This window comes from Sminthopsis crassicaudata, chromosome 4 (genome assembly GCF_048593235.1).
Source record: "Sminthopsis crassicaudata isolate SCR6 chromosome 4, ASM4859323v1, whole genome shotgun sequence".
NCBI classification, from domain to species: Eukaryota; Metazoa; Chordata; class Mammalia; order Dasyuromorphia; family Dasyuridae; genus Sminthopsis; species Sminthopsis crassicaudata.
Genome location: NC_133620.1, coordinates 232,431,009 through 232,443,707, shown reverse-complemented (window position 1 = coordinate 232,443,707; position 12,699 = coordinate 232,431,009). Strand labels below are relative to the sequence as shown.

General features: G+C 33.4%; 1 protein-coding gene across 3 annotated transcripts in view; it reads left to right on the top strand.

Moving 5' to 3' along the window:
- Nucleotides 1–12,699, top strand: part of TTK (TTK protein kinase) — a 49,521-nt gene that overhangs the window by 20,741 nt on the left and 16,081 nt on the right. For all 3 annotated transcript variants that reach the window (XM_074310445.1, XM_074310444.1, XM_074310442.1), the window contains exons 11-14: nt 499–668; nt 1,366–1,511; nt 6,487–6,607; nt 7,554–7,646. In XM_074310445.1, the coding sequence (XP_074166546.1) occupies nt 499–668; nt 1,366–1,511; nt 6,487–6,607; nt 7,554–7,646 (530 nt within the window). The remainder of the gene's footprint in view (nt 1–498; nt 669–1,365; nt 1,512–6,486; nt 6,608–7,553; nt 7,647–12,699) is intronic.

Sequence of the window (12,699 nt, the reverse complement as noted above, 5' to 3'; positions counted from 1 at the left end):
GATTGTTTTATGCAGATGGCAAAATAGTGCCGTATAATAAATATAAGTATAAAATAACTTTGCTGGTTGATTAGAGACTGAAATACTAAGTAATATTTTAAAGTGATAAAATAACTGGATTAACTGGATAACAATTAACCATTGTTTTTCTGGTTATTAGGAGTTTTCTTTGTAATATTATATATCCTTTGCCTTTGGGAATTCTGTAGTGTGTAGGTCAAAATTAAAGGGCAAAGAAAAATAAAGACTTTGTATTTCTTTACTAGTGAAATGGTTGCATATTTACTTTTAAATAACTAATTGGAGACACTCATATCAAAAATAATAAAGTTCTCTTCACTAGTACTTGATCTTTTACATGATGACATGCCAAAGATATATTATGGATTTTTAGAACAAAGAGAAACCTTTGCACAAAATTTTGGTAGCATCCTATTAATGTTGAGATTTTATTGTTAAGTTGTTTATCTAAACATTGTATATTAATACAATTTTCAGAAAACAGAGTGCATTATCAAGAACCAAAAGTACCAGAAAATAACCAGATCCATCGACTGTCTAATTTCAGTAGTAATAGTAACAGAAAATCAGAATCCTTAAACCAAAATCCTGTTGCAACTTCTAATCATTGGCAAATTCCCGAGGCAAACCGAAATGCCTTACCAGAGGTAATCTTTGAACATAATTATTCCTGTTGTGTAACACAAATGTATAATTCTGATAGGCTTTATTTAAATACCATTTCAAAAATATCATAATATTGCAACTGAGATTTCCTTTGCTGGTGTATCATACTTAATGGACTGAGAATTAAAATGGAAAAAGTTTTCAGTATATTGAATAATTAAAATTTTTGCTCCATATATAATGGTCTTGTATGTTTTGGGAAATCTTTAAATTATAAAAGATAGTAAACATAATATTGGGTAGAATATAGAAGTTTTTAGGAATAGATTATTAAAACTAAAAAGTATTTTGTTGAAATCTATATAGTCCTTTATTACTGAGAAATGAGTTTTCAAATTTTTAATTAATTTAAAGAAATTAATTAAAAGTAGAAAATAAGGGGCAGCTAAGTGGGACAGTGGATAGAGCACTAGCCCTGAAGTCAGGAGGACCAGAGTTCAAATCTGGCCTCAGACACTTAACATTTCCTAGCTATGTGATGCTGGGCAAGTCACTTGCTCAGCAAAAAAAAAGAATAGAAAATAAGGGGCATAAAAATAGGTGCAGATTATCATTGTTATGTGTGAGCATTCTTTTTTCTGTTTTTTCTATTTTCTATTTTGATTATGTAGAAAGCTTAATAAGCAGAGTTGAATGTGAAAATCATTTTAAATTTCAAAATGTTTGTTTTTGGTTTAGCAAAAACGTTCCAGTTTTGAACAACCTGGCCTAACTATTTCAAAACAGTCATCACCAATAACAGTTCCTAAAAGAATTGATAACAAATTTGTGTGTAATACACCCAGCAGCAACAGCAGCAGCACATTAAATGACTACATGGCCTGGTAATGCCTTTTCCTTTCATATTTATCTTTTTCAATGAGTTTTCATCTCAGTTTATCATTATTATTATTAATATTATTAACATATATGTCCTAAACCTATACAGATGTTAAACCTTTTTCTTTACGATGATTAGATAGGGGTAGATACTCTTTTTAAAAAAGGTACTAGTGTAAGCAGTGATAGGATTAGTTAATGACTAATGAATTTGATGTCATTTCTGATTGATCTGTAATAGCTTTGCTTTCTTTAAGCTTTTAAAAAATTTTTTTTCAAAACAATCATAAATTATTTTTTATTCCTCCTAAAGCAAGCCACACCAAAAACTCAAAATCAGAAAGAAAAAGTAATTAGCTTTGAAGGACAGGACAATTGAGAAGTGGGGAAAAGGAGGTTCAATTTGAATACTTTCTGAGTACTAACACTGTGCCAACTACTCAGAATAGTAGAGTACTTGACGTTTCTGCTTTGATTAAGACAAAAAAAGTGAGGTTCTTTATGAAGACTATTATAATAGTGACAATTCAGACTGGAAAAGATTAACTGAACATAAGTGAGTAAGAAGAATGGCATAGTGGGGATAAAAATATAGACATGGTGTCAGAGAGACTCAGGTTCAAATTTTGGCTTTATCATTTATTTAACTCTGTTACCCTGGATAAATAATGTAACGTTTCTGAGTCTTAGATTTCTTGTTTTTAAAATATAGGTGATAATAGCTGTGGTAATTCTCACAAGGTTATTATGAGACTCAAAAAAGGTAATGTATATATAAAATTCTTTGTAGATTTTAAAAGAGTCATATAAATATTAGTTATGCAGACAGTCATGACTTGAGTCCATGGTCCACAGAAGGCTACTAAATACAAAGTGTGATATAGTTGAAGAACACAATTTCCAGGACTTAAGCAAGTCTAATACTTTTTTCAAAGAAAATGATCAAAGAAATAATATATTAATTATCAGGGGGTGTGTGGCAGGAAAACTTCTAACTCCACAAAAACTGGCAAATCTAGTCACGTTTTTAAAGCATGCTTTGGAAATAGATTTGAGTGTCACAGTGCCCTCTGGTTTCCAATGCATGTCACTGTAACTGGTCATCCTTGTGAAATTGTTTAAATATAAAATTATAGTACCTTAGCATTGGAATTGAATTTAGAAATTATCCAGTCTACTTTGCCATGGATTTAATGTGCATATACCCCCCCCTCCATGGCTATGTTAAATAAACTTTTCTGAGCATACCTATTGTCTTAGCCTAGTAGTCAGAAATGCTGTATGTGATGTTATATTACAGCTTAAATGATATAAAGATCAGTCAAAGTGATGAATTAACCTGCCTTGGGAATACGTTTTAAAGTGCTAATAACAGTAGGATATTGAAACAAAAAATACATTGACAGATAGTAAATAAACTTTTTAGCTCTTTCCCAAAGCTAAGTCTTTATAAAAAACAACAACAACAAAAAAAAACCTGTTTGTACTTATCTTAGTTGGTATTGTTAAGGGCTATGAAGGGACCCCCTGAACTTTGAGTTGCCTTTTTTTTTTTTTCCCCAAAAACACTGTTTCCAGCACTTGCACTTGGTCCTGAACATATCAAAGATGAAGCTCTCCCTAACCACAGATGATATAATTTGTTGTTTGGATCCCAAATAATACCAAGAATTCCCTGAGTGTCCTTGGGAGGCAAGATAGATGTTAGTCATTTTGACAGTGAAAGTAATTGTGCAGCTGGAATCCTTTGTAGATAAGCTGGCTCTTTTATATAAGCAGTCTAGTGGTTCCCAATAATTCAACCACTCTACCAGTTCAAATTACATCAGGAGCAGTGGTCTCTCAAAAACTGTTTCATGTTGAGGATTGTCCCAGATGCTCAGTCCAGGTAGGGCATGGGTGTGGCTGTGCTGCTTGCTACCAGAGCTTCAGATGGGCTAATCCATGTCTCAGAAGTAAGTCAATACCTGTAATTTGACCAAAATCTAAAACAAAAAACACAAATTTAACAAATAAAGGTCAGAACAGACTGCTACAAAATGTGAAGAGGCCAGCATGAATTGGCCAGCAGCTTAACTTTCAGCAAAACAGGATAAAATAGCTTTAATTCATTTTTACTTCAGTTAATTGTCCCACTAACTGTTAGAGGGTGGAGCTTTAAAACTCTTAAATAGCATTAACCATAATCCCAAGGAATTTTACTTCTAATAATAATTTACTTCAGATAAATCTTAAACAGATATTTACCATAACCTTCTATTTATAACAGTAAGAATTTCTCTCGGTAAGTTCACTTCTTTCATATCTAAGTAGACAGTTTCACAAGTGAATGTTATACATACAAATCATTTTGCTTTTAAAATACCCAATACACAGACAAATATTCCAAATTGCATGTTGTCCATAGCAGAAACATTTTCAAAAGGACAAAGAAATATTTTCAGAGGCTCTTTAAATGACTTTAGGATGACCCAATACAATCAATTAAAACTTAGAATATCCTAATGCCACATAAAAGAATCCTGGAGGTTCTTAAAACTATTAAACTTTTAGAATACCATAACCTCATATTGATAACATTAATAAATTTATTTCAATAAGTTCACAAGTTATCTTAAATATATAACAGAAACATTTACAAAAGGACAAGGAAAAACTTATTTTCAGAAGCCCTTTAAATGATGGGGATAACCTCAGGATACATTCAGTTAAACTTATACGGAATACCCAATTCTTTGTAAAAGAATCTGAAAGATTCATAAAAATATCCTTTAAACAGTAGAAGCAATTAATATTTGAACCAGCAAGGAGCTGAAGTTTATTTAAAAACAACAACAAAAAACCACCATCTTAAAATGGGGGGAGAGAGATTAGATTGTCCCTTTCCACATGGTTGCCCTTCCCCCATTCCACCATGCTTTCCAACCCCAACTTCTCACAACTAACCTGTTTAGGGTTCCATTTCCCCCAGGATCCAATCTGCCAGTTAAAAGACAGGCCCCAACCTCATGGGGTATCGCCATTCCCATGGGAAATGGCAAATTCACTAAGGGTTTATGCCTTTTTGTTCCCTATCTCTGGAAAGCCATTTTTCTCTCTTCCTCCTCTTACACAATCTCTTCCTGTCCCATCTGTGTATCTCTCCTCCCAATGCCTGTTTGTTCAAACCTTCTCCAAAATACTTTAAATACTCCCAAACCGATAATCCTTCTTACTACATGCTCCATTTAAACTTTTAATTACTTTTGCAAATCAATCTCTCTTGTCCCTTGTCTTTAACTCACTTTTTAAAAAACTTTAAACTTCAAGATTCGCAAATAACTGAACCAAATTTCATAAAACTTATACATGTACTCAATAGAGCATAGTTTACAAATTACCCAATACTTCTAGAAAACAACATACTTAGCATTTAAGTAGGGAGATACGAACAAATAATCTATATTTTAATTTAAAACCCAATCAAATACAGCTTTAAGATCCCAATAATATAAAATTGCTTTTCCTGTTATATTTCAAATAATGAATTTCACTAAACAGCATAGTTTCTTGGCCCCACGTGGCCACCATTATTCCTAATGGAGTATTCCTAAGCTCCAACTTTGGCCAGAGTTGGAGCCTTTAGAAAAGTCAGACATTTACCTAATTACCATGTGATCCCTTTCAGGCAAGTTAACAGGACTTCAATAAGTTCATACTAACTAAAATTGCAATATTGAAATAACCCATTCCCAAATTTCTTAATTTTGCAGAGCTCCCAACAGGACAAACAAGTCACACAGAACACACAGACATAGACTGAGCAGTCAAAATGTTTCACACACAGGCCAGGGGTTATCTGGAAACCTTAGAATATCCGAAGGAAGTTGTTGCAGCTCTAGAGTCTTCCCTCTCAGAATCCAAACGGAGCCTTTTTAGCCTTTCAACCATTTGGTGCATTTCTCTGCCTTCAAAACTTGAGCCAGATGGTGTCTTAAAAAGATAACCAGATTTATACTCTAGAATGCCTAGAGTTGTGCCAACTATTACACAGAACTAGATGTGTCTTAGGAGACACCCAGGTAGTGTCCCCTGTGTCCAGAATTTATGCCCGTCAGCATTTCATTATTCTGGGAATCCAGATGCTAGCACAGACAGAACAGAACCGGTCTTAAGACATCTAGACTTGCTCTCCCATGGCCAAAATAGTGTGTCCATTGTTGGGCTTCAGGCACAGTTGTGGCTGGAAACTGCTCTCTTTCCCAGAGGCTTTGGAAAAAAATCCAGAGGGCTGGCCTCTCCAAGCAAAGAACCCAGACCCCCAGCCTCCCTGAGGCTAAGAAGGAGACCCAAATGTCTCTGTTTGCTAATCTTGCCCTCATGTTCTAATATCTCACTGGAGTCTCCAAAATGTAATGTCAGAGAAAATGAGGCAACATAGAGATTAGAGAATATTTGATAATTTATTTAAAGGGAGAGATTTACTGGGACCAAATGGATCCATGGTTTGGTCCCAGGACTGAATGAGACTATCACCTCCAAGAATCCAGCAAACAACGTGTATTCTAAATGACATACATATGGCTCAGACTTGGGGTAGACTGAGGCAGGGGTGTAGTCAGGGTGCTGAGAGCAGGAATGGGACTCTGACAATCTTGTTCTGACAGGGTGAGGGGAGGCATGGGAGATATTTGATAATTGAGATTACAGAATGGGGAGAGGCACCCAACACTCTGATGATGCCTAAGGTAGAAGGTTTTTCTCCTTATCTGGATCATTATGATTAGGAGGAAGGGGTGATTGAGCAGAACAGTTATAAACTGAGGCAGAACAATTAAGAAGTCAGGATATTAGGGAAACAGGACAATAAAAGAGAACTGTGGCATAACATTGATATTATAAGTTGACTTTGGAAATATACTAACTTTTCTAGTATAATAAAACTAAAAAACATATGTAAAACGTTAATATTTTTTAACAATACAATAATTTATGTCCTAGTTTTAGAACTCCAGTTGTGAAGAATGACTTTCCATCCGGACATCAATTTTCTACTCCTTACAGCCAGCCTTCCTACTTACAGCAACAACAAACACCAGTTACTCCATTTCAAAGCTTACAGGTAAAAAGAATTTAATTTTAATTTAATGAGATAATATTTGCACTTAACCTAATACCTAACATAATATAAGTAAGTGCATATTCTCTTTTCTTCTTCCCTTTCCCACCTATGATGATAATTTAAATATATTTTACATGTATTTGTTTTCATAGAATTTTTAGAGTAGGAAGAAAATACAAACCTAATCTATTCTAACTTTCCCAGTATACAAATCACTTCTGCAGCTCCTTGATAGTAATATAATAATAACTTGAATATTTCTAGAAATAAAGCAGTCATTATTTTTATGTATTCTGGTTTTGGACTGTGCTAACTCAAAATCCCCATGTGCCTAAAGTTTATGAACCTAATTGATCTGATTGGCTCTAGTTTTTACTACTTATTTTGATCTATTTTAAAAACACTTAATTAGCTAGTTAAAAACACACTAGTTAAATATTTTTACGTGAGGTCTAGTGAATAGAAAGCTGGACCTGGATTCAGGAATATCCTGACATATACTGTGTATGTGACTTTTCAAGTCATTTAATCTCTCAGTGTCCCAAGCAACTTATTACAATTATACTTTTTATAGCAGATATCTGATTGAATTGGTAATTTTGTGTGTGTGTGTGTGTGTGTGTGTGAAATCACATATCTAGTTTAAAAAAAATTATAGTTAATCTATTAATCTATAGCTCAGGGTTTTTTGTTTTTGCTTTTTAATCTAATGATTTAGTCTTATGTAAATTTTAGAGCTGGAAAGGATTTTAGAGATAATTAGGTTTGATTCCTTATTTTGTTTGCCTCTGAAGCGAATAGAGCTGTTTTTAAAGAGTCTTAACCAATAGGGTCACTGTATTGGTAAAATATAATATTCTGCAGTAAAACAGACAATTTATGTTTTACTGAGTGAAAATAGATTACTAAGAGTTGTCTTTACTCCTTCGGTTTCTCTTTTCTTAAGATTTCAAGATCATTTTCTTCAAATGAATACATTTCAGTTAAGGGAAGAATTTATTCCATATTAAAGCAAATAGGAAGTGGAGGTTCAAGTAAGGTAAGTAATGGAGCTACATTTTAAATCACATTTAGTAAGTATCTCCTAAGTGCTTACTTAGTACTTATTACTTGATACCTCTTCCAATAAGATATGATCCCTTCCCAGAAGGTATGCACAATTGATTGGGGAGTCACATAATATACTTGATAACAACATATGGGGTATAACAATTCTGACTAAGATTAGTTGCCAGACAAATGATGTGTAAATAATTGCTGGAGGATAAAAAACAAAGAATAAAGTTCAAAAGAAAGTGCTATCATTTCTTTGTTGTTGTTGTGGTTGGGTTTTTTTTGTTGTTGTTGTTTTTATAAATTTAGTTTATGATGCTGCATATGTCTGGGAGGCCATGTGATGTAATAAGAGTACTGGGTTTAGAATCCAAGGATGTAGATCCGAATTTTATTTCCCTTCTTCCCTACTCCCATCTCCCATATTTCCTGTTTCTGTCCTCTAAACCTTTTTTCAGAGCTCTGAAATTTTTCTTGGTCCTCATAATTATTTCTTTTTTTTTTTTTTTTTTAATATTTTTTTCTTTTTTCTTAATTTTATAATTATAATTTTTTTTGACAGTTCATATGCATGGGTAATTTTTTTTTACAACATTATCCCTTCTACTCACTTCAATTCCTAATTTTCCCCTCCTTCCCTTCACTCCCTCCCCTAGATGGCAGGCAGTCCCATACATGTTAAATGCGTTATAGTATATTCTAGATTCAATATATGTGTGTGGAACCGAATTTCTTTCTGCACAGGAAGAATTGGATTCAGAAGGTAAAAATAACCTGGGAAGAAAAACAAAAATACAAACAGTTTATACTCATTTCCCAGTGTTCCTTCTCTGGGTGTAGCTGATTCTGTCCATCATCGATCAATTGGAACTGCATTAGATCTTCTTTTGGTTGAAGATAATCCACTTCCATCAGAATACATCCTCATACAGTATCATTGTTGAAGTGTATAATGATCTCCTGGTTCTGCTCATTTCACTCAGCATCAGTTCATATAGGTCTCTCAAAGCCTCTCTGTATTTATCCTGCTGGTCATTTCGTACAGAACAATAATATTCCATAACATTTATATACCATAATTTAACCAACCATTCTTCAATCGATGGGCATCCATTCATTTTCCAGTTTCTAGCCACTACAAAAAGGACTGCCGCAAACATTTTGGCACATACAGGTCCCTTTCCCTTCTTTAGTATTTCTTTGGGATATAAGCCCAGTAGTAGCACTACTGGATCAGAGAGTATGGACAGTTTGATAACTTTTTGGGTATAGTTCCAGATTGTTCTCCAGAATGGTTGGATTCTTTCACAACTCCACCAACAATGTATCAGTGTCCCAGTTTTTTATCATGGTATGTGGTGTTAAGTGTGGGTCCATGCCTAACTTCTGCCATACTAATTTCCAGTTTTCCCAGCAGTGTTTGTCAAATAGTGATGCCAAAAGTTGGGATCTTTGGGTTTGTCAAACACTAGATTGCTATAGTTGTTCACTATTTTGTTCTGTGAACCTAACCTATTCCACTGATCAACTAGTCTATTTCTTAGCCAGTACCAAATGGTTTTAGTGACTGCTGCTTTATAATATACTTCTAGATCAGGTACAGCTAGGCCACCTTCATTTGATTTTTTTTTTTTATTTCCTCCCTTGAAATTCTCGACCTTTTGTTCTTCTATATGAATTTTGTTATTTTTTTCTAGGTCATTAAAATAGTTTCTTGGGAGTCTGATTGGTATAGCACTAAATAAATAGATTAATTTAGATAGTATTGTCATCTTGAATATATTCGCTGGGCCTATCCAAGACCACTTAATGTCTTTACAATTATTTAAATCTGACTTTATTTTTGTGGCAAGTGTTTTGTAATTTTGCTCATATAATTCCTGACTTTCCTTTGTTAGATAGATTCCCAAATATTTTATACTATCGACAATTATTTTGAATGTAATTTCTCTTTGTATCTCTTGCTGATGGCTTGTGTTGGTAATGTGTAAAAATGCTGAGGATTTATGTGGATTTATTTTGTATCCTGCAACTTTGCTAAAGTTGTGGATTATTTCTAATAAGTTTTTATTAGAATCTCTGGTATTCTCTAAGTATATCATCTGCAGAGAATGATAGTTTGGTTTCCTCATTACCTACTCTAATTGCTTTAGTCCCTTTCTCGAATCTTATTACTGAGCCTAGCATTTCTAATACAATATTGAATGGTAATGGTAATAGTGGGCAACCTTGTTTCACTCCTGATCTTATTGGCAAAAGTTCCAATTTATCTACATATGATGCTTACTGATGGTTTTAAATCTATGCTCCAGATTATTTTAAGGAATAGTCCATTTATTCCTTACACTCTAAAGTGTTTTTAGTGGGAATGAATATTAGATTTTATCAAATGCTTTTTCTGCATTTATTGAGATGATCATATGGTTTTTGTTAATGTGATTATTAATATGGTCAATTATACTAATAGTTTTCCTAATATTAAACCAGCCCTGCATTCCTGGTATAAATCCTACTTGCTCATGGTGTATTATCCTGGGGATGATTTTCTGTAATCTTTTTGCTAGTATCTTATTTAAGATTTTAGCATCAATATTTATTAAGGAGATTGGTCTATAGTTTTCTTTCTCAGTTTTCAACCTTTCTGGTTTAGGTATCAGTGCTATGTCTGTGTCATAAAAGGAATTTGTTAGGAGTCCTTCATTCTCTATTTTTTCATATAGTTTATATAACATTGGGGCTAATTGTTCCTTAAATGTTTGGTAGAATTCACATGTAAATCCATCTGGTCCTGGGGATTTTTTCTTAGGGAGTTGATTAATAGCTTGTTCTATTTCTTTTTCTGAAATGGGACTTCTTTCTCTGTTAATTTACAATTTACTTCTTTCTCTGTTAATCTGGGAAGCCTATATTTTTGGAGATAGCCATCCATTTCACTTAGGTTATCAAATTTATTGGCATAAAGTTGGGCAACTTTAACTCCTTATTATTGCTCTAATTTCCTCTTCATTGGTGGAAAGTTCCCCTTTTCATTTTTAAGACTAACAATTTGATTTTCCTCTTTCCTTTTCTGATCAGATTTACCATAGGTTTATTTCTTTTATTGGTTTTTTCTTAAAACCAACTCTTCGTTTTATTTATGAATTCAATAGTTTTTTTACTTTCAATATTATTAATTTCCCCTTTTTAATTTTAGAATTTCAAGTTTAGTATTTGATAGGGTTTTTTTTAACTTGGTCTTTTTCTAGCTTTTTAAGTTGTAAGCCCAATTCATTGATCTTCTCTTTCTGTATTTTATTCAAGTAAGCCTCTAAAGATATAAAATTTTCCCTTATTACGCTTTAGCTGCATCCCACAAATTTTGGTATGATGTCTCATCTTTGTCATTATCTTGAGTGAGATTATTACTTGTTTCTATAATTTGTAGGTTCACCCAATCATTCTTTAAGATTAGATTATTTAGTTTCCAATTACTTTTTGGTATATTTACCCCTAACTTTTTGTTGAATGTAGTTTTTATTGCATTGTGATCTGAAAAGAAAGTATTTACTATTTCTGCCTTCCTGCATTTAATTTTGAGATCTTTATGTCCTAATACATGGTCAATTTTTGTATAGGTTCCATGAATTGCTGAGAAGAAAGTATACTCCTTTCTATCACTATTCATTTTTCTCCAAAGATCTATCATACCTAATTTTTCTAATATTCTATTTACCTCTTTAATTTCTTTCTTATTTGTTTTGTGGTTTGATTTATCTAATTCTGAGAGTGCAAGGTTGAGATCTCCCACTATTATAGTTTTGCTGTCTATTTCTTGCAACTCTCTTAACTTCTCCTTTAGGAAGTGAGATGCTATAGCACTTGATACATATGTGTTTAGTATTGATATTGCTTCATTATCTATAGTACCCTTTAGCAACGTATAGTTTCCTTCTGTATCCCTTTTAATTAGATCAATTTTTGCTTTTGCTTGATCTGAGATAAGGATGGCTAGCCCTGCTTTTTTGACTACACTTGAAGCATAATAGATTCTGCTCCAGTCTTTTACCTTTACTCTGTATATATCTCCCTGCTTTAAATGTGTTTCTTGTAAACAACATATTGTAGGGTTCTGACTTTTGATCCAGTCTGCTATCTGCCTCTGCTTTATGGGAGAGTTCATCCCATTCACATTTACAGTTAAAATTACTAATTCTATATTTCCTGCCATCATATTATCCCCAGATTATGCTTTTTTCCCTTGCCCTCCCTGAATCCCTTCCCCAGTATTAAACTTATAGGCCCCATTTGTGTCACACAGACCTCCCTTTTATAATATCTCTCCCCCTCCTTTTAAATCCCTTCTCCTTTTTTGTATCCTTCCCTTATTATTTTCCTCTTTCCTTTTCCTCTCCCCCTTTTTAATGAGGTGAGAGAGAATTCTCTATAAAACAAATATGTCAATTATTTTCTCTTTGAGCCAATTCTGATGAGAGTACAATTCACACAATGTTCCTCCCCCTCTCTAAATTCCCTCAGATATGATGTTTTCTTTGCCTCTTCGAAGGATGTAGTTTCCCACTTTTTGTCTCCCCTTTTCCAGTTTTCTGACATGTTATATCAGTAAAATCAAATTATACATGTGGACTTTCTGTATATCCACAACAGAAATACAGGTTTCAGGAGTTCCTTTTATCTTTTTCTGCTGCTCTTGAGTCCTGTGGTTGGAGATCAAATTTTTTGTTTAGATCTGGTTTTTTCCTTAGAAACAAATGGTATTCATCTGTTTCATTAAATGTCCATCTTCTTCAGTGGAAGAAAATGCTCAGCTTAGCTGGGTAAATTATTCTTGGCTGTATTCCAAGTTCTTTTGCCTTTCAGAATATCAGAATCCAGGTTAATGTGGAGGCAGCCAGATCTTGAGTGACCCTTATTGTGGCACCTCGGTATTTGAATTGTTTTTTCCTGGCTGCTTGTAATATTTTTTCCTTAATATGATAGTCCTGAAGTTTGGCCACAATATTCCGTGGAGTTTTTTTTGTTTGTTTGTTTTTTAGGGTCTT